At 46.0% G+C, this 20,172-nt stretch overlaps 1 protein-coding gene across 2 annotated transcripts in view; it reads right to left on the minus strand.

The window, feature by feature from the left end:
- FZR1 (fizzy and cell division cycle 20 related 1) overlaps nt 1–20,172 on the minus strand; it is a 76,987-nt gene that overhangs the window by 5,745 nt on the left and 51,070 nt on the right. For both annotated transcript variants that reach the window (XM_040322593.1, XM_040322592.1), the window contains exons 6-13: nt 18,945–19,027; nt 18,012–18,195; nt 13,354–13,419; nt 13,134–13,236; nt 12,815–12,999; nt 12,495–12,728; nt 6,029–6,133; nt 1,062–1,154 (exon numbers count right to left, since the gene is read on the minus strand). In XM_040322593.1, the coding sequence (XP_040178527.1) occupies nt 1,062–1,154; nt 6,029–6,133; nt 12,495–12,728; nt 12,815–12,999; nt 13,134–13,236; nt 13,354–13,419; nt 18,012–18,195; nt 18,945–19,027 (1,053 nt within the window). The remainder of the gene's footprint in view (nt 1–1,061; nt 1,155–6,028; nt 6,134–12,494; nt 12,729–12,814; nt 13,000–13,133; nt 13,237–13,353; nt 13,420–18,011; nt 18,196–18,944; nt 19,028–20,172) is intronic.

Below are 20,172 nucleotides of genomic sequence, written 5' to 3' on the forward strand. Positions count from 1 at the left end.
TGTAGGGCAAAGCCCGGGTAAGTAAAGAAGGAAAGTATGGTCCAACAGGACAAAGAGGGGGGAAGTAGGAGTACCGGAGGGGGGGGGGGGGGGGAATCCACGAACAGGGATCAGTATAGTTAGATATTCAGTATATGTTCTATGTTTGTGTTCTTTTCTACCTAAAGATTCAGCTCAAGGTGTTTCCACCCCTAAGGGCCTGGCCTTCATCCGAGTATGCAAATACATTCCATAGTCGCCAAGTTGTAGTAAACAACTCTTGTCTGTTTTGGCTCGTGAGGATGAGGTCTTCCATTTGCTTAATGTCATCTATTTTTTTTAGGCACATGGCAATAGACAGTGGGTCTGATGATTTTCAGCAAAGAGGGATGCATGCTTTCGCCGCGTCTAGTAGGTGGCGGACTACCGACTTCCCATACATGCGTGCAGAGGTGTCATGCGCGTGTAGGAGGAAGTATGCTGGGTCGTCTGGTACAAGTTGTCTGTGAATTTTTGTGTTATCCGCCTGACCTCCGTCCAAAAGTGCCGGATGCGGGGGCAGGTCCAGAAGACATGGAGTAGCGTGCCCCTTTCCGTTTGACAACGCCAGCACTGGTCTGAAGTCTGCGGGAAGAGCCTACTAAGGACAGCTGGGGTCCTGTACCAGCCTGTAAGAATGTTATAGTTAGTCTCCTGAGCTCTTTATTCTTAATTCTCTCCTGTGTGGAGGGGGGTGGGTGCCTATCCTCCAATCAGCTCCGGCACACTATAACTGCAATTCTGCATCCCTCCTTTGTGCTCCTGACATTTGTTTACTTGTTGCCATGTTTTACGATAGTGCCATTCTTATGACCTACAGTTGAATATGAATCCGATAAGAAATAAAAGAAATGTGTTTTGCTTGCTCACTCATGTTTTCTGTAAAAATTATGATACATACAGTATATTACCAATTTTCCAAGGGTATGCAAACCTCTGAGCACAACTGTATATTAGCTGTCTAAGCCACAGTTGTCCAACAGTAAAATGTGATTTAACATGTTTGTGCTGTTCATTTTTCGATTACTGCGAGCTGACCTTACCTTAGTCGATCTTGTTTTGCTAAAAACATTCCAGAACCTTAACGTTTCATCTCCGGCACCTGTAACAATGGCTTCACCGTCTGGGGACATGGCCTGTGGTGAGAAAAGAATTACATGAAAATATTTCTACACGTAAATAAAAGTACATCATTCATTCATGTTCAAGTGATCTGATATGTGTACCAAAGACAGAATTTAAAGGAGGAAGTAAACCCTCTAGAAATGTTCCAAAAAAAAAAAAAAAAAAAAACACCCTGCAAGAGAAAGGCATAATGAGCTAGTATGCATAGCATACTAGCTCATTATGAATGACTTACCTGAGATCGAAGCCCCGAAGCGCTCCTTGTTCCCCTCCTCGGCCACCACCATGTCTCCTCCGAGTGCCTTCAGGGTATCGCCGCTCCGGTGCTGCGACTGGCCGGAGCGGCAATGACGTCACTCCCACGATTGCACGCGGGACCGGCAGATCCCATTCAAGACCCAGCACGCTCAGTGCGCAAGCGCCATTGTCTATGGCGTGCAAGCGCCGTAGACAGCAGTGCATTTTTTTGTGGAAAATATCTCCTAAACCGTGTAGGTTTAGGAGATACTGCAAACACCTACAGGTAAGCCTTAATCTAGGCTTACCTGTAGGTAAAAGTAGTCCGAGAGGGTTTACAACCACTTTAAAAAGCAGTTGTTAGCACTCTCATATACCCAGTGAAGCGACAGGCCTCAGGTGATACACAGAGATGAAACAAATCCTCCGACATAAGTTGTTCCTGTCTATCTGCAGCCCTTTCTTCTCTACAGCCAAAGTGCTGAATTTTAAAGTTTTAAGCTGAAAGCTGAAGTTACACTATGCAGTGCTCAGTGAGGAGAGCTTTGACAGCTGATTGGAGGGAAGGGATACACCCACTTCCAAACAACACACAGAAACAGATCTGAGGCTGTCAATTAGCTGGAGGTCCCTCCTCTGTCACCTTTTCTCTCTTGGTGTCAGGAAAACTATGCTGATAGCAGAGGAACAAAGCAGTAGACAAAAGGGACACTTTGTGTTCTAAATTGAGACACGTACACACTATAGATGGATATGCCTTGTTCACATTTCAAGTCTGAGGTTTACAACCACTTTAAGTAAAATGTTTTGTGATTACATAGGGAATCTAGTGCCTCTCTAGATGACCAAAGGTAAACAACCAAAATATCCCAACAACAAAAATCGAATATAAAGTTCATCAGTCCTTAGATGTAGTGGCCGTTTTCTTTCTTTTTTTTTCTGGCTAAATGTAAGGACAAGAAAAATACCTGTTGATCTTGTCAGAAGTCTGGGATTTCATGTTTAGCATTCAAAGTTCATCTAAATTTTTTTTTTTTTTTAACCATAATGTTTTTATTATTGTTTACGTGACAAAAATATAAAAAACAGTGCACCAGCGTGCATATTCTTGGCATGATAAATACACAACATACATTTTTCCCCTTATCTTATCTTCCTCTTACTCTATTGCGTTGTAATCAAGTGAAAAAAACTCTTGGTTCCAGGTTATTTTCCCACGTTTCCACCCACTTGCCCACCCCTCTAACCCTTACCCTCCCACCCAACCACCCTCCCCCTCATACCGTGAACCAGTTTTTGAGGTTGGTATAATTCATTAATTAAATCTTCCCTAAAGAGGAATGCCCAATAGCGGGTTAAAATATAAATTAAGTTTTGAGAGCCAGCTGTCATCTTATTATATAGGACAGGGATAAGCAATTAGCGGACCTCCAGCTGTTGCCAAACTACAAGTCCCATCATGCCCCTGCCTCTGGGTGTCATGCTTGTGGCTGTCACGAGTATTGCTATGCCTCATGGAACTTGTAGTTCTGGAACAGCTGGAGGTCCGCTCATTGCATATGCCTGATATAGGACATCCTATTTCGTCCAGCCACAGTTTCCACATCCTTACAAACTTTTTATAATGGCCCTGTTTAGTGAGTGTCACTCTCTCACTCCAAATCATTGTGTTGATGGTTTCAACCCAAGACTTGACAGTGGGTGGCGTCTGGGCCTGCCATCTCCATGCAATTAACTTCCTTGCCTGGAAGAGGCATCTCAGTACCACCTCGAGGGAACCGGCTGGCACTCTATCTTCCTCTATGCTGCCTAATAGGCATGTCAGACACAACTTCTTACTTGGTTTTAAAAGCTTAATTTCTTATGTCAACCACCTCCTCCCAGTATCTAAATAGCTTTGGGCATTTCCATAGCATATGGATGAGATTGCCTGTCGATCTACACCTTGGGCATTCATCAGTACTTCTCCACCCAAGATTAAACATTCTCCTGGGGGTGTAATAAACCCGATGCAATAGGAACAAGTGTGATACTTTCTGAGATGGAGAGATCGAGACCAATACCCCCCTCCTCAAGATCGCATTCCACTGTTCCGTAGTCATTTGACCTAAGTCTCTCTCCCATCCTATCCTGCTCTTAATGGGGCCTGCCCTGCTTACTGTTTTAGCTTCTATTTTAGAGTACAATTGGGAGATCAGGCCTTTGGTTGTTTTTGACGATGTTATTTTCAGAAGAGTAGGGGCCGAGGACCATACAATTGGTTGTAGCCCAAACTGGGCTTGGATGGCGTGTCGGATCTGGAGGTATCTGTAAAATGTATTATTTGCTATATTAAATTCCTGTCGTAGGTCTGAGAAGGATTTCATGTATTCTCCATCATGCAGTTGATTTAAGCGGCATATCCCTTGTCTCTCCCATTCTTTACATTTCTCAATGTCTTTTAATTCCCTTAAACTTTGATTGTGCCAGAGAGGGGCGAAAGTTGTTGTACCCTTGTAGCCCAACAGTACCTTTGTTGTTTGCCACACTTTAAGGATGAGTTTTATGAGTTGGACCTCTATGGATAAACGAGCCAACCTCAAGTGCCTCCACTATTGTCCTATGTGGTGCCCCTGTTAGCATCAATCTGCCGGAATTCCCCCCCTCCCTCCCTCCGGTCCGGAGTTGGCAAGATGTTGTAACTGCAAAGCTAAAAAATATGTTTTTGGGTGCGGTACTGCCATTCCCCCCTCCTTAGCTGGTAACTGCATGGTCTGAAGGCAAATCCTAGCCTGTCCCTTTTTCTAAAATTAACTCTCTAAAGAGGGATTCTATCCTTTTAAACCATTTTTGGTCTATCCAGACTGGGGAGTTATGGAGGATATAGAGTAACTGGGGCAACAATAGCATCTTATTAAATTGCATTGCCCCGCTACGGATAGTGGGAGTCTACACCAGGTGTCTCTTTTATGTTCCCATTTGGACAGGAGGGGAAGATATTTTGGACAAAGCTATTGATGTCCCTCGTGATCCATATCCCAAGATATTTCATCTTGGCTACCACTTTTAACTGAGGAATTCCGTGAGGGATCTGGACACCAATGGGGTCAATTGGCAGTAGTGCTGACTTTTCCCAATTATTGACCAGCCCGGAGCATAGCCCAAACTCGCTCACCGCTTTGATCACTCTTTCTAACGAGGTTTCAACGTCTCCCAAGAAAAAGAGGACATCGTCCGCAAACAGTGCGATCTTATCCTCTATAATCTGTCTACGGAACCCCTGTATTTCTTCTATTTTTCTGATTTTAATTGCTAATGGCTCCATCGCCAGAGCGAACAAAAGGGGGGAAAGGGGGCAACCCTAAATTATTTTACTTCTTACCCATCTTGCTTTTTCATTTAGACCCCTTTCACACTGGTGCCGCCAATAGCGTCAGCGGTAAAACGCTGCCATTTTACCCTCGGATTTGCGGCGCATTTCGGCTGCTTTTAAACCCCCGCTAACGGCTGAAAAAAGGGTTAATACCGCCGGCAATGCGCTGCCCATTGATTTCAATGGGCAGGGGCTAGGAGTGCAGCGGATCAAAAAACTCACGTTTCGGATCGTTACACGGATCAGAGTCGCGGATCGGATAATTTTTCGGATCACCACAATATATAGTACCCACTGTAATATGGACATTACAGCGGGGGAAGATGTGGACAATACTAATATCCACATCTCTCCCCCACTGTAATATCCACATCTCTCTCCCACTGTATATACGATTGTCTGCTTGCTTAGTCTTACCACTACAGGATAGAATGACACAAGCAGGCAGATCCACGAGCAGTTGAGGTGGGTGATGAGGACATCAGCGCGCCCCTCTAGGGGAGCTCACCTAGGCCACAGCCGGGTGTATTAAGATGGCCGCCGCTCCGGAGCTAGGTCGAAGCCGCGGCCTTTACTATGGCCGAGGACGCGGAGCTCAATCCGTGGATCGCGTGGTGTGCCGATCCAAATATGGTGACCCATTCGGATCACGGATCAATGACGATCCGTTGCACCACTAGCAGGAGCACATTAGCAGCAGTGAGTTCACTGCTCCTAATGCGCTACAAAGAAGCTGCTGGCAGGACTTTTTCTGACACCCTACCAGCACACCGCTCCAGTGTGAAAGCCCTCGCTATAGCGCCTGCAAAACGCCCTCAGTGTGAAAGGGGTCTTAAAGTGCAAATTCAGCCAAAATTAGTATTAAAAGTTTTACCACAGTGGGAAAGCATTACAAGTCAGATTTTTTTTTTCTGTCTGAGAATATCTAGAAACATTTTCACATTTAATCTAGGTTTTTATTAGAGGTGGGCTATTATAACAACATTTGGGGACAACTGTTACATACTGTAAATTGAAAATTCAATAGCTGCCAAAAAGTTAAGACAGATGCACAAGATTCTCTGCATCATAAACCATTAATGGAAAAGGGGGGGGGGGGGTCTTGGGAAACACCTCCCTAAAATATTACATACAAAAAACATTACATTTGGTTTAAGAGAAATGTTTTAAATGTTTATCTGTAGACTAGTTGGGTAAGTTTCTTGCATAATCAAACAGGAAATGCTCAGAACGTTAAAAAACATGAAGGAGATGGTCTTACTAGAATTTTTTTTACAAGAAAGAAAATGAACTTACAAGATAAAGGACTCTGTAGGAATGTCCAGTGAGCTTTGCCACTTGTGTTAGAGATGGGTATTTCCATACAAGTATCTGGTTCTGAGAATAGCCATGAGTGCTCACCTGTTTATATAAAAAAAAAGAAAAATGATGATACGAGTCTACAATATTAACAATTATGATAAAGTAGAGTCATAACTTGCGCTCATTCTTGTTCTTAAGCTATTGTGATACATTGGTTGATACTGCTGCCCAAGGCCATAGGTTCAAGTACACCCCAAGACCCTAGTGCATGATTTGATAACTAAAAACCTATAATAAGACTTATGTAGGTATTAATGGCCCTCACCTCCCTCTCCCCTCACTTCACATCCCCTATTTAATTTATTTTTATCCCATCATCTCTTTTTCTGTTTCTCCTCTCTTGCCATTTCTCAACATATTATTTTTATCACTCGGTTACTGCCAAAATATTATCTATACTGCTATATACAAATATATGTTGCTGTAGGGATCCATTTTTCTCCTACTTCTATGATTTGTGATCTGTTCATTCTTGATCAAACTATGTAATGCTAGTTCATTCCCTATTTAATGCAGATATGGGTTTGCTGTTCCTGATCATCGTGATTTACTTTACATATATGTGCAGGTTTGGATATATCAAAGTTCCTCTGAAATGTTTGTATTTTCTTGACTTGCTCTGACATTGTGTCTTATTATACCTATAAACTCAATAAAAGATTAAAAACATAAAAACCTACAAAAAGTCCCTCAGGATAAACAATTTTCAAATGTATTTTAACATCTGCTATTTAATGCAAGTGGGGCAACTTTCCAAAAGGCAATAGGTAAAGACTTAAAGGGGTGGTTCACCCTAAAAACTATTTTTTTTTATTACACTGCCCCCCCACATTACAATACGATTAAGGCTATTATTTTTTTGATGCTGTACATACCTTTGTACAGCATATTCACCCGTGGCATCCGGCTTGCGAGTCCCGCGGGAGTGGGCGTTCCTAACATGTCTGTGATTGACGTTTTGACCAAAAACGAACTCCCTCCGTCGCGCAAGCCGCGTCACGATTGGCGAAAGGAGCCGAACGGCGATGCGCATGCGCAGTATAGCGCCGACTCGCCGTTCGGCTCCTTTCGCCAACCGTGACGCGGCTTACGCGACGGGGGGGAGCTAGTTTTTGGTCAAAACGTCAATCACAGACATGTTAGGAACGCCCACTCCCGCGGGACTCACAAGCCGGATGCCACGGGTGAATATGCTGTACAAAGGTATGTACAGCATCAAAAAAAAAAAATAATAGCCTTAATCGTATTGTAATGTGGGGGGGCAGTGTAATAAAAAAAAGTAGTTTTTAGGGTGAACCACCCCTTTAAGTTTATCAGTGCAAAAATTCAAACAAAGACGCTTTTGTATACACCAAGAAAAAAAAAATCAGTTTCTCATTGTCCATGGAAAAATTAAGGCCAGCCCCTTTAACTGCTTAAGGACCGCCGCACGACGATGTACGTCGGCAAAGCCGCACGGCTGGGCATAACCACATATGTGGTGTCCCGCGATCGGGGTAACAGAGCTGAAGAACGGGGAGAGGTAAGTGTAAACAAACCTTTCCTCGTTCTTCCTAGTAGCAGTGTCAGTGATCGTCTGTACTCACATCCAGAGTATGGAAGGCTTCCTCTCCTGCGTTAGAAGGCATTGATGAAAAGGTAGGAAGAATTATCTCCTAGACCCTATGAAAAGTCGAAGAAACTTTCGGTAAAAAGGCTGGATCCGTACGGATGATTATCCTGTCTGGAAAAATTCTCAGAAAAGGCTCTGTGATTGCCAGTGCTTAAAGCTCGCTGACTCTTCTTGCCGTTGTGATAGCCACTAAAAAAAAAAATGTTGTGAGCACCAAACTTTTCAAAGAAATGTCTTGTAAGGGTTCAAAACGGAGCTCCCGTGAGACCCTGTAACACAATGGATAAGTCCCAACTGGGAAAAACTTTAAGGGCTACAGGTCTACTTCGAACAAGTGCCCTAAAAAAACCTTGAAATTAAATCTTCTCTGGATAGAGGTTTTTCCAAGTAAACTGAAAGAGCCGCCACGTGTGTTTTCAGGGTGCTGGCTGCCAACCCTTTCTCCATTCCTGCATGGAGAAATTCTAAAACAGAAATTACATTTTTGACCTGAAGACTTTTGGAAGAGCACCAGGAGTTGTATTTTTTCCAAACCTTGAGGCAAATGGCCCTAGTTACCCCTTTTCTGCTAGATAGTAGGGTCTTTACCACCTTATCAGAAAGTCCTTTGGCTTTTAAGAGATCCTCTTCAGAAACCAGGCTGTTAAGTGTAACCTGTCCGCTTCCGGATGGTTCACAGGACCCTGGGAAAGAAGGTATTTCCTGAAAGGTAGTTTCCATGGTGGTTTTGTGGCTAAATTTAAAAGTATCGCAAACCAAGGTCTTTTTGGCCAGTAGGGAGTGACTAGGATCAGGCTGGTTCTTTCTTCCCTGAAGAAGTTCCTTCCTCAGAACTAATGGGATTAGTGAAAAAGGGAGGAAAAGCATAGCACAGCTGGTAACGCCATGGGTGTGCCAAGGCATCTATGCCCACCGCCTGATCCTCCCTGTGAAGAGAGAAGAACTCCTGAACTTTTGCATTTTCCTGACTGGCAAACAGATCTATTTGTGGTCGCCCCCATTCCTGGGAGATTGCTGTGAAGACTTCCTGATTCAAGCTCCACTCTGCCTCCACTATGCGTTTTCTGCTTAGGAGGTCTGCCAATAGGTTCTGAGACCCTTTCAGATGGACTGCTGACAGAGATGCCACGTTCAGTTCTGCCCTTTTTTTGTCCATTGCGTCCTTCAAGACCCCCATATCTTCGAAGGCAAGGTCTGTGCGACGTGACACCTGTGAGAAGGCCGCATCCACTTTTGGTTTCTTGTTCCACCACTTCCGTGTCTTTATCTTCAAAAGGAACCTCCTTTTAAAGGTTTTGGAAAAGAAGGGACCCCTTTCAGGGTCTTTCCACTCCTTTTTAATCGTGTCCGTCAGGACTCTATGAACTGGGAAGACTCGCCGCTTAGAGTCGTCCAGACCCTGGTACATCATATCATGCGTGGACAATTGTACCTTTTCCTCCTGGATATCCAGGGTAGTGTATATTGCTTTCAGTAAATCATCTACTTCATCTAAACATAATTTATATCTGGAGCTTCTACTAAGATTTTCTTCCTCTTCCTCCTCCGAATCTCTGATAGAGGGGAGAGTGCTAGCCCCTTCATCCCCAGAGTCCCCTTCTGTTTGTCTGTATACGGAGACTTTGGGCTGGATGGGTGTTGCTGAGGCTCCGCCTGACTTACAGACCTTGTGTCAAAAAAGTTTTAAACTGAACTTTAAAGAATTTGTGAGTTCCTGTACTGAGGAAAATAAATCCTTGTACTGCTGAGAAGTTGTTTCTTCTTCAACCAAACTCTTAATGCAAGACCTGCACATCGCCTTTTGCCATGAATCTCTCAAAGGGTTCTTGCAGGATGGACATTTTCTCTGTGGATCCAAGTGCCTAGTTTTGCCTACAGATTTTTCCTGCAACGAGATAAATAATAAAAAACACCCCCCCCCCTTTTTTTATATATACAACTAAAAAACACCCTGAGTGACTTTATCACCACCACCAAAAAAAGTGTCCACAGTGTTAATGCAACCATCACCTTTCAGTTACCAGGGCTGAGAATATAAACCTCAGGCTCCCTCAGGGAGGAGAAATAACAATACACAACAAAGCCCATAAGGTAAAGAATAAAGGCACCGTTGTACCTGAGCCTGACCGGTGCTTGCGGCGCCTGTATCCGCCGACGCTGACTGTCTCTCCTCCATATTGCAGAGATCGCAGCGGAGCTCCAAAGAAAAGCTGGGTTTTTACATTTTCCTGGCTTCCGCGTCATCGACAAAGGCCAGAAACGGAAGCGCCGGTCGAAAGACCCGCCCCCTGGTCGCTGCGTTCCAGGCGCTGGGAACCACAAGCGCCACGCCCCCACAGGAAGCCGCGTCACCGTGCCTGACGTCACCCCGCCAGCCGGGACCCCGGAAGCTGACATGCGGACGCTCACCTGCAATGAAACAGCCCGACACCCGAAGTCATACCGCAGCCTCCAGGCACCTTGACGCCGCCTCCTGAGGAACCAACGCTCCACTGAGCAGGAACGACCGGGGACTTCTGAACACCCCCTACACAGTTGAGGGGGGCTGGGATGGTCACTGCACTCCAAGCAGCACAAAAGAAAAAAGGTATGCCTACCCCCTCCACCCTGGAGAGAGCTCAGCTCCCTGGTTCCCCATGATGCTTCCACCATGGCGGAGGAAACACAATAACTGATGCCATGGTGGAAGGGGAGGGATTTTAAAGGATCACATGTGTTTCCTGAAAAAGAGCTGCGTTCTCTCCAGGGTTGTCCTGAAAGGCGATTTAAGAAAAAAGGGGGCTATGGGGGCAGCTGCAGAACAAACTTTTTTTACCTTAATGCATTAAGGTGAAAAACCTTGAGAGACTTTACAACTCCTTTAAAACCTTCAGTTTTCATACGCCTAGTGTCTCTCTCCCCGTAGGTGGCAGTAAAACACTAGTTTGATCAACTATCATAAAGCTTGGTCCCTCTACAGACAATAGAAGAAAGAGAGTACGAGTGAAGCACAAAGTATTAATACTGAGATTGGCGGGGTACAAATCGAAAAAAAAACTTGCTAGCAGGAAGGAAAGAAGCATTTATTGCAAAAAAGACAGTTGGGTAGATTCAGGTAGAGTTAGGCCGACTTATCAGTAGATAAGTCGACCTAACTCAGAATCTACGCCGACTTATGTTTAAGCGTATGCTCAAACAGAGATACGCTTAAACATATTTAAGATAGGACGGCTTGCGCCGTCCTATCTTAGATTGCAATATTTTGGATGGCCGCTAGGTGGCGCTTACATTGCGGTCGGCGTAGAATATGTAAATGAGTTGATACGCCGATTCACGAACGTACGCCCGGCCGTCGGCGGATACAGGTGCCGCAAGCACCGGTCAGGCCGCAGTCGATTTACGCCATTTCCGTAAGGCATTAGCAGGCCTAAAGTTATTCCATCTATTAGGTGGAATAACAATGTTAAAGTATGGCCGCCGTTCCCGCCGCGAGATTCAAATTTTGTATGTAGTTTGCGTAAGTCGTCCGCGAATCGGGATTTACTTTGTTTACGTCCACGTCGAAATCAACAGGCCCGTGCGGCGTACGTAGCCGCAATGCACACTGGGAAATGTAGGCGCATGCGCAGTTAAAAAAAAAAAAAAAAAAAAAAAAAAAACTTAAAAAAAGTGAGGTCAAGCCTCATTACCATCAAACACGCCCCCCTCCAAGACATTTGAATTTGGCGCCCTTATGCCCGCCCGCTTTAGGCTACGCCGCCGTATATTAGCAGGCAAGTACATTGAGAATCATGTACTTGCCTAGCTAACTTACGGCGGCGTAGCCTAAACAGGCTAAGCTACGCCGCCGCAAGTTTAGGCACTTCTCTCTGAATCTACCCAAGTGTCTTATGAAATAACAGCTTTCCAGATACCAATTTGTATTAAACACTAAAGTTACACTTTAGATTTAAAAGGAAGAATAGTCAGCAGCTTTTTGTTCAATATGCTCCCCTGTCATCTTAATTCACTGCCACAGACCAGTAATTGCGGGTACAGGGGAACATGCAACGGTTCTGCACAATGTAGCCAGTTGGCTATCCAGGCACAAATTCTTGTTATGTGGAATATAGAGTGCATAACTTGGGTAAGGTTAGAATAATTTTAAACGGGGCAGCAGGATGTGTGCGGAGTTCAAAGTGTAACTAAACCTATTGTTTCCCAAACCAGTTACAGTCAAGGCATGCACTGAATAAACTGGTCAGAGCTGTGTGTGCTTTCAACTGAACTTTCAAAGCATCCACTGGCTAGTATATTAACTGATCACATGTGCAGCACCATATAAAAACTTTAAATATTTAAAGGCCAAAATGTAAGCTTTCATAGAAAGGCGAGTATAGTTCTGCTTTAACTGCTGCCAACACTGCCTTCTCTAAAGTACAAGCTGTCTTTAAAATTAGATCCTCTTATTCTCACCTCCGGGACTTCTCCAGAGCCTCTCCCATCCTCTGGAACTCCCTTGCCCCAGTATGTCCATCAGCCCCCACCCTGTACACCTTTAGGTGATCCTTAAAAACAAAAATGTATTCAGGGAAGCACATCCACCTAATAACTGTACCCGAGCCACCGCTATCAGATCTCATCCCCCGTAGCCATTACCTTTTTTACCACTTCCAGCTCCCTTTAGATTGTAAGCTCCACAAGCAGGGCCCTTCTGTATAAAACTGTATTGTAATTGTACTGTCCCCCCTCTACATTGTAAAGCGCTGCGCAAACTGTTGGTGCTATATAAATCCTGTATAATAATAATGTCATACTTTTTAAACTTACAAGTTCATTAGCATGCTTTGACCAGGCCAGGTTGCAGACTTGAGAGCCTGTGTCAATGCACTGGAGAGGCTGACCAGTAAGTGTATTCCAGAATCTGATACAGCGGTCAGCAGTCCCTCCTCCTGATGCAAGAAGACCATGCTGGTGAGGAGACCAAGCAATTGCTTTAACTGCAGCAAGGTGCTCTGTGTACTGTTGGACAGGCGTTAAACTTGAGTGATTCCATACCAGGAGCTGTGAGAAACAAAGATTTTTAACAAAACATGAAATTTCGTCTAATAAATTACCAATTATCAATAAAGCTGTGAAACAAATTATACCTTGTTGTCATTTCCTCCCGATGCTAGCAACTGATGATCAGTGGACCACTTGAGGCCACAAACTTCTTGCCTGTGACCCTGTAACCGTCTTTCAGATTGCACAGGTGGTGTGCGAATATCTCTTTGCAAGATCATACGGTCTCTACTCCCGGAGGAAAGCTGATCTGCATTCCAAGCTAAAGCCCCTACCATAGAAAAAGATGAAACAGATTCAAATATTTGGCTCTAATTGAACTGCTGGAAGTACATTTTGTGGTACACATCCTTGACTAAATTTGTTAGCCAAGCGTAGAAACGCACTTAACATAAGCCACCTTACCAACTCTAGCTGTGTGTCCTTCTAAAGTGGACAGTTTCTTCCCTGCTGAGGCATCCCAAATCTGCACAAAACCTTTGTGTGTACCCACAGCCACCAGATTCCCCTGGGAAGAAAGCAATTAAATTAACATAACATTTTTCTACTACGTCAACATTTAATAAATTCCTTGATTAATTCAAACTTTCACAATCCCTGTAATAATTTGGGTAATTATACTCACCCTCTCAGACCAACCCACTGATGTCACAGAGTCTCCTTCTACAGATAAATCACACAATCTTGTCACCTGAAATAAACGACAATGTGAGATGTTTGTACTTACTGTAAAATTCTATTGATTCAATTAGGGGGAACATTAATTCAGAAACAGCATGGTTATACTGCTGCCTACAGGATGATGCTGGGACACTGACAAAAAGGAAAAAATTCTAAGCAAGCCACAGGCTACCCCAAATTTTTGGGGGAAACGGTCTAATTCAGAAAAACCTGAAGAATCAATGTCTGAATCCAAACCAGATAGGATGAAGTCCTAGCAAGATAGAGAACTGTCACCATGGGAGGCCGCAGAGACTGGTACTCAGGATAAGATTCCGGAGAGGCAAATATGGAGACTTTAGTTCCGCTTTAAGGCTCCGATTCAACTTTGACTAATGCTAACAGAACCTCGCTTGACATGGTAGTTTTCAATTAGAGCACCCTGTGACAACAGGGGTCCAAGGGTCCGGATTATGAGTGCCTGTTTCTTCTGGGGATACTGCTCAAATGTCTCCAGAACCAAAAAATAAATAAAGTGTATGGCTTAGATCACCCATGGCAGTGAGACAGTCCTCTGTGTGCCTTAGCAAAAATATGTTGCATCTGCAGAGTGGTATGCAAGGCAAGGCCTCAATATTCATGAACGCCAGCAGCTGAACGGGGTTTCAGGTGGGCGAGGAACCAAGTAACTTTAAGCAAACAAGTAGACTGGAACGCCATGTGGTTCCAGGCTGAATGGCAGGCAGCACTGAACACAGCCGATGAGATCAATGACTGATCATTATGCTTAAACTCTTATCGCGGCAAAACTGGTGATAAAGGGAAATTGGAAACAAAGCCCAAATGTGTATATTGCGGTAACTGAAAGTGCATCAGTTCAACTCGCTTTTCTCACCAAGTCTTTCGGATGCAGGTTCAGGGTGTTCTGCGGCTAATACATCAAGGTCTGGAAAATGCTGCAATGCAGATCCCAGTACCCAAAGGTCACATTCCAGGCTAGGCCTGCAACTCCAGTCCAGGGGGGCTTGGGTACAGCCTCCACAGTTATTCCTGCTATGTAGAGATCAGCTCAAGCAGCAGAGTAGCAAAAAATATATGACTAAGTCATGAGGTGGGGGGGGGGGGGGGGGGACATAAATTGAGAAGGCTAGCAAAGAATATACTATTTTCAACAGAGCTAAATAAATAACATCCAACCTCTTAGGATGCTAGCAAAAAACTGAGGCATGTTGGGTACATTAGGGGTTATACAGGGGCTAGCTTACAAATTTTTCCCAGAGTTGAAAACCTCCCGTAGGCAGAAGTATAACCAGACTGACTATGAATTCCAGTTACTCTCAATGGTTGAGAAAAAAATAGGATTTTTGTACTCACCGTAAAATCCATTTCTCTGAGTTCATAGACGGACACAGCATTCTTTGACATTAGGGTTATATCCGCTTTCACTAGGAGAGTTTAGGCAGAAAAAAAGCACTTAAAGTGTTAACACACACAAACCTCAGTGCAGCTCCTCCCAGGGGGCGTGGCCCCCCCCCGGTATAACCCACACCCTGCTCTAACAGCCTCAGTTCGTAACAAGCAGTACAAACAAAGGAGGGGTGGGTGCTGTGTCCGTCTATGAACTCAGAGAAATGGATTTTACGGTGAGTACAAAAATCCTATTTTCTCTTTCGTTCATAGACGGACACAGCATTCTTTGACATTAGGGACGTCCCAAAGCAGTGTCAAAAAATTCGAGGGGTGGGAAATAACACAGCAAAACAGGTTACACCCCAAACAAAACCGGGAGTTGCTCAACGGAGAAACTCCTACCATAAAACGCCGCCTGTAATATCTGCGGCCGAAGGAGGCATCAGAAGATGCACACACATCCACCTCGTAAGACCTTGAAAGTGTGGATCGACGACCAGGTCGCTGCCATATACCCCTGTAACACAGAGGCCTGATGCCAGAAAACCCAAGAGGCTCCGATCGCCCTGGTCGAATGCGCCGTAACCCAAAAGGGAGGCGCCAGCCCCTCACTGCCCTGACCAAAAGATCCTGGACAGCCCCTGACAGAGCCAACCGGCGAGCCAGAGGATGGAGGGAAAAAACCTGTGTGGTAGACAAGAGAGAATCCTGTCTCGCACTCAGAGGAAACTACCTCGCAACCCCAACAGTCAGAGAGGAGAGACCTCCACCGAGCCGCGAATTCGCGGAGCCAGCCCCCCACCCGAGATGCGAGCGGAGGCAAACCTCCAAGCGGAAGCAGGCTTGCTGGGCTTGCGGCACCCGGGGCGCCTGTGTCCTCAGTGGACGTCCTAGCCCCCTGAAAATGTTTTCCTGCCGCACTTGGCGGGCGAAAACCAAAAAAAAACGCATGGGGAATAGTAAATGAGGGCCCTCGCCTACAGTGAGGCACCTACCCTTTTTTAGATTGCGGGAGCAGAGTGCTCACACCGCCCGTGGCATCCTTTATGATGACAATCAGAGACACCCCTGCGTACACCCCCACAGGGCAATACCACCAGGGACTACTGAAAAGACCGTCCGCAGACCAACCCCCAGCCATACAAGGCAGGGCAGAAAACATGGCGCAGGCGGATGCCCTGGAGAGCAAGGGGAGCATATCCGGGGTCGACACACAGACAAATATCTGACCTAGTACCAACTGGTCGGTCAGGACCACGCAGGTCATAGAAGCATTCTGCGCCTCCAGCTCCCCGTCCGGGAAACGTCTGCGACACCAGAGTCCCGGCCAAAACCGGACTCACCACCGCCCCCCCCCCCGCTGTGAATATGGAGCGACCACATTCACAGCACCCCTATCAGCGGGGTCCCCAAAAGCGGAAGCCCCTTCCCCAGGTAATGTGGCAGCCTTGTTTCAAAAACAAGCTACCCAGCTGAACACAGGGGGCGGGGGGGGAGAGAGAGAGAGAGACACCCTGATACAGGAATCCTCCCCAAAAAAGAGGGGACAGACCGCAAAGCATTTTGTACCCTGCGACTGATCCCAATCCTTGCACAACATATTCCAGACATGGAACACAAGGAAAAAACACATATTGCGGTGCGGGGCGGCACGGAACCCAAAAGGGACTGACACCACTGATGCCACCTCCGAAACCACCATAGCTAACCATGGTAACCCGCACCGCAGTGTTAAGAGCCCCAACAACAGGGCCATCCTCACAGTCCGTGTGGACTTCAGCCAGCAGCTACTGACAAAAAAACAAAACCAGACGCCTCAGCGAGGCCTGATTCCCTGTCAGAAAAAATACCCAGAGAGAGGCAGAGGGGGGAACAAGTGCAATTCCCACATCCCTCCAACACTCCCATCCTGACCCAAAACGCCTCAGGGACTGCCAGCACAGCATCCCTGGAGGCCGCAGGAACAGGGACACTAAGGGTTAACATCCCCTAGTACTGGCAGGCTCCACAGGACATCCCCCCAGCCGCCACAGAGAACAGGGAAACCCCCCCCGGAGGACTCACCGTCCGACCAGACCGCCGCTGCCGAGAGCCAAAAACGCTGCCTGTGCCGCGCCATCCAAAAGGAAAATGTGCAGAGCCGTAGGTGCCGTCATCCTAGGCACAAGAGCTGTATCAAGATGGCCGCCGATATGTCTGCGGGCTCCGAGAAAATGGCCGCCGCAATTACAACTGCGCCATAAAACACTGCCGTCAGCGGCAAAATGGCGCCCGAAAACGGCGTTTTTTTCAAAAAAACACACAGCAAAGCCCCAGTGACACACGCAGTACACAGGCCCACAGGACCCCCTCCGCACATATGGCAGCCCAGAAAAACACAGCACCCACAGCAGTAGCAGCCCCCAGGTCAGACTGAGCCCCCCAAGCGGGGCCCCCACCTCACAGCCGTCACCCAGAAACTGGGAAGGAGGGAGAGGAAAAAAGGGAGAGAGGAAAGCAGGGCAAACCCTCAGTCGACCTCCCCAGGGGAAAATTCCAGCCAGACCACTTACCTGAGCAAGAGGCCACTACTTACCCGTCCTGCGACCACCGGCTGGAGGTATCCCAGACAGATCCAACGTCCGCTAAACGGCATGGCTGTCGGCCGGACACACTGTGACAAGGCCATAGAGACCGGTCATATGTGTGCCCTAGAACCGAAGTTCCCCGGCCGCCCCTGGAGCAATGGGGCCTGTCGTGGACGTCCCAAAGCTGAGCTAAGGGCCGGCACACGCTCGAAGGCCGAACCTGGGGGGACTACAAGGGCCGAGGACCCAGCCTGTCACCCAGTCGGCTGTTGATAGAAGAATCACAGGATTCCAAAAATGCAGGAACAAAATAATAAAAAGCGAGAAAATCGCAAGAAAAAAATCTCCAGAGTACAGGAACTCCAGAGTGCCTGACTCTCCTGACGTTAGGCAGGAAAAAACTGGAGGCTGTTAGAGCAGGGTGTGGGTTATAGCGGGGGGGGGCCACGCCCCCTGGGAGGAGCTGCACTGAGGTTTGTGTTTGTTAACACTTTAAGTGCTTTTTTTCTGCCTAAACTCTCCTAGTGAAAGCGGATATAACCCTAATGTCAAAGAATGCTGTGTCCGTCTATGAACGAAAGAGAAAAATACATGTTTTAAGCAGTATTAGATATAAACGAATGCACATCCAACTGTTACTACTTACTTGGCTAGTGCATGCACTCCACAGATACACACAGGTTCCCAGTCCTACACTTAAGACATTAAGAGATGACCAATCAACTAGATTGAGGTAGAAATCATCTTGCAGTTCAGGGGCATCAAGCACCTTGAATGGAATTTTGGAAATCTTTCGGGTAGGCTTTCGTGGAGAACGCAAAAGCTTTTGACTGCAAGACAAAAACGAAAATCTTAACAATAAGCTGAATCAATACTAAAAAGTGTTGCAATAATCACTTTAAGTAAAACTTAGGTAATATTATACAGTACAATATTAGCAGAGAACACTCAAGAACCTGGCTCACTGGCTGCGTTTATCTAAACATCTCCTTAACTGTACACATTTAGGAGATATTTACAATACCTATAGGTAAGCCTTAGAGGCTTACCCATCAAAAAATGTCAGCAGAGGAAGTTTGCTTCCTCTTTAAGCCAGCCATACGGGATTCGAAAATCGGCCAGTTCAGCAGGAACTGTCCAAATCTTGACCCATGTATGGGCTAGCAAGTAACCAGCCTGTCAGGTTTTTACAAACGATCAGTGCTGCTGACAACACTGGTCATTGTATTCTAGAGGCATGGCAGGCTCTCGCTGTCAGAATGTCCTACCACAGCGGCAAGGATTCCCCCGAACCACCTCAAATATGTGGATTCGGCTAATTTTTTTCGTTCAACCAGCCTTACTCCTAACATTGAGAATTCCATGCCGAGATTTACAGTTTACACTTACTTTCTTGCATAGCAAGGAATGTCAATTTTTCCCCTAAATTTGCTTTTGTTTATGGTTCCCAACATATTTTTCTAAAGACAAATTTGTGTAGGAACTTTAACAGACATTCCATATGGATACAGAACAATGAATAGGTTCCCAAAAGAGTAAAACATGCATTATGATAATAATCTCTGAAATTACCACACACCTTTTGTTGCTCACAGGAGACAAAGAATAAGGAGACACATCATTTCCATCATCAGGACTTGATCTCTTGGAACTTAAGGAATACTGAAATAAGAAACAAAATAAGCTTAAAGTAGATGAACACTTTAGGTACTATTTATGTACTACGTATTATACTACTGGCATCTTTTGTTGCATCTCAGTGCTACTGATCCCCTGTAGCGCCTTTCTACATGAATGCATGTCAGTGATGGCTAAATGGCATTTCTCTTGTGTCAGCAGTAGACAATGCCTGTCACAAACAACTAATTGCAGTCTCCATAATCCCCTGTAAGAGAATAACACCACCTGTGCAATTGTGAGGCACAGCGTTGTCACTTTATAACAGGAAGAGCCTAAAACAAAGAACCTTCATGAAAGGATTACCAGGTATTGTATTAATGAAAACGTGAGACTAAAACATATTGGGGTAGATTGGCGCATCTTTATACCGGCGTAGCGCATCTCATTTGCGATACGCCGACGTATATCAGAGAGGCAAGTACAATATTCACAATGTACTTGCTCCTAACGTTGCGCCGGCGTAACTTAATTTCGTCGGCGTAAGTGTAAGTGGGTGTGACCTTATGCAAATGATGGTCGGAACGTGGAGTAGTGATATATGCCCGGCCCAACTTCCTGGGATATGCCGAGCCCATAAATACGCCCAGACATGCGCCCGTCCGGCGCAAAAGTACATCCTGACCCCCCCCCCCCCCTACTTTTGCTAAGCAATGGCGGCTGGTGCAAATACCGAGAAGAAGGATCGGAGGAAGAGAAACTATTGCCCGGAGGAGAGGGCAATTATTGTTGCGGGCATAGTGGCACATGATAAGTATCTCCATGGTGCCCTCAGTAACCAGACAAGCAAGGCCCGCAAAAAGGAGATCCTGACGAAGCTCAGCCTGCAGGTCAGTGCCGTGGGCAATGCCACCAGGACCACACAAGATATCCAAAAGAAGATCAATGATCTTAAAAAGGAAGGTCCATGAGAAGTTGGGTGCAATAACAAGTCATGTCAGGGGCACGGGAGGAGGACCACCCTGTACTGTGCGGTTGACCCTGGAGGACGAGATTATCGCCCAATGCCTGCAGCATGAGCAGGTGGAGGGCATGGAGGGGAACGACTCCGGACACCAGGCAAGTGTGTTTCATCTCCTATACGGTGTGTAGCATGTGAGGGGGTGGAAGGGAACATGTGACAAGTGTGT

Source organism: Rana temporaria, chromosome 1 (assembly GCF_905171775.1).
Source record: "Rana temporaria chromosome 1, aRanTem1.1, whole genome shotgun sequence".
Lineage (NCBI taxonomy): Eukaryota > Metazoa > Chordata > Amphibia > Anura > Ranidae > Rana > Rana temporaria.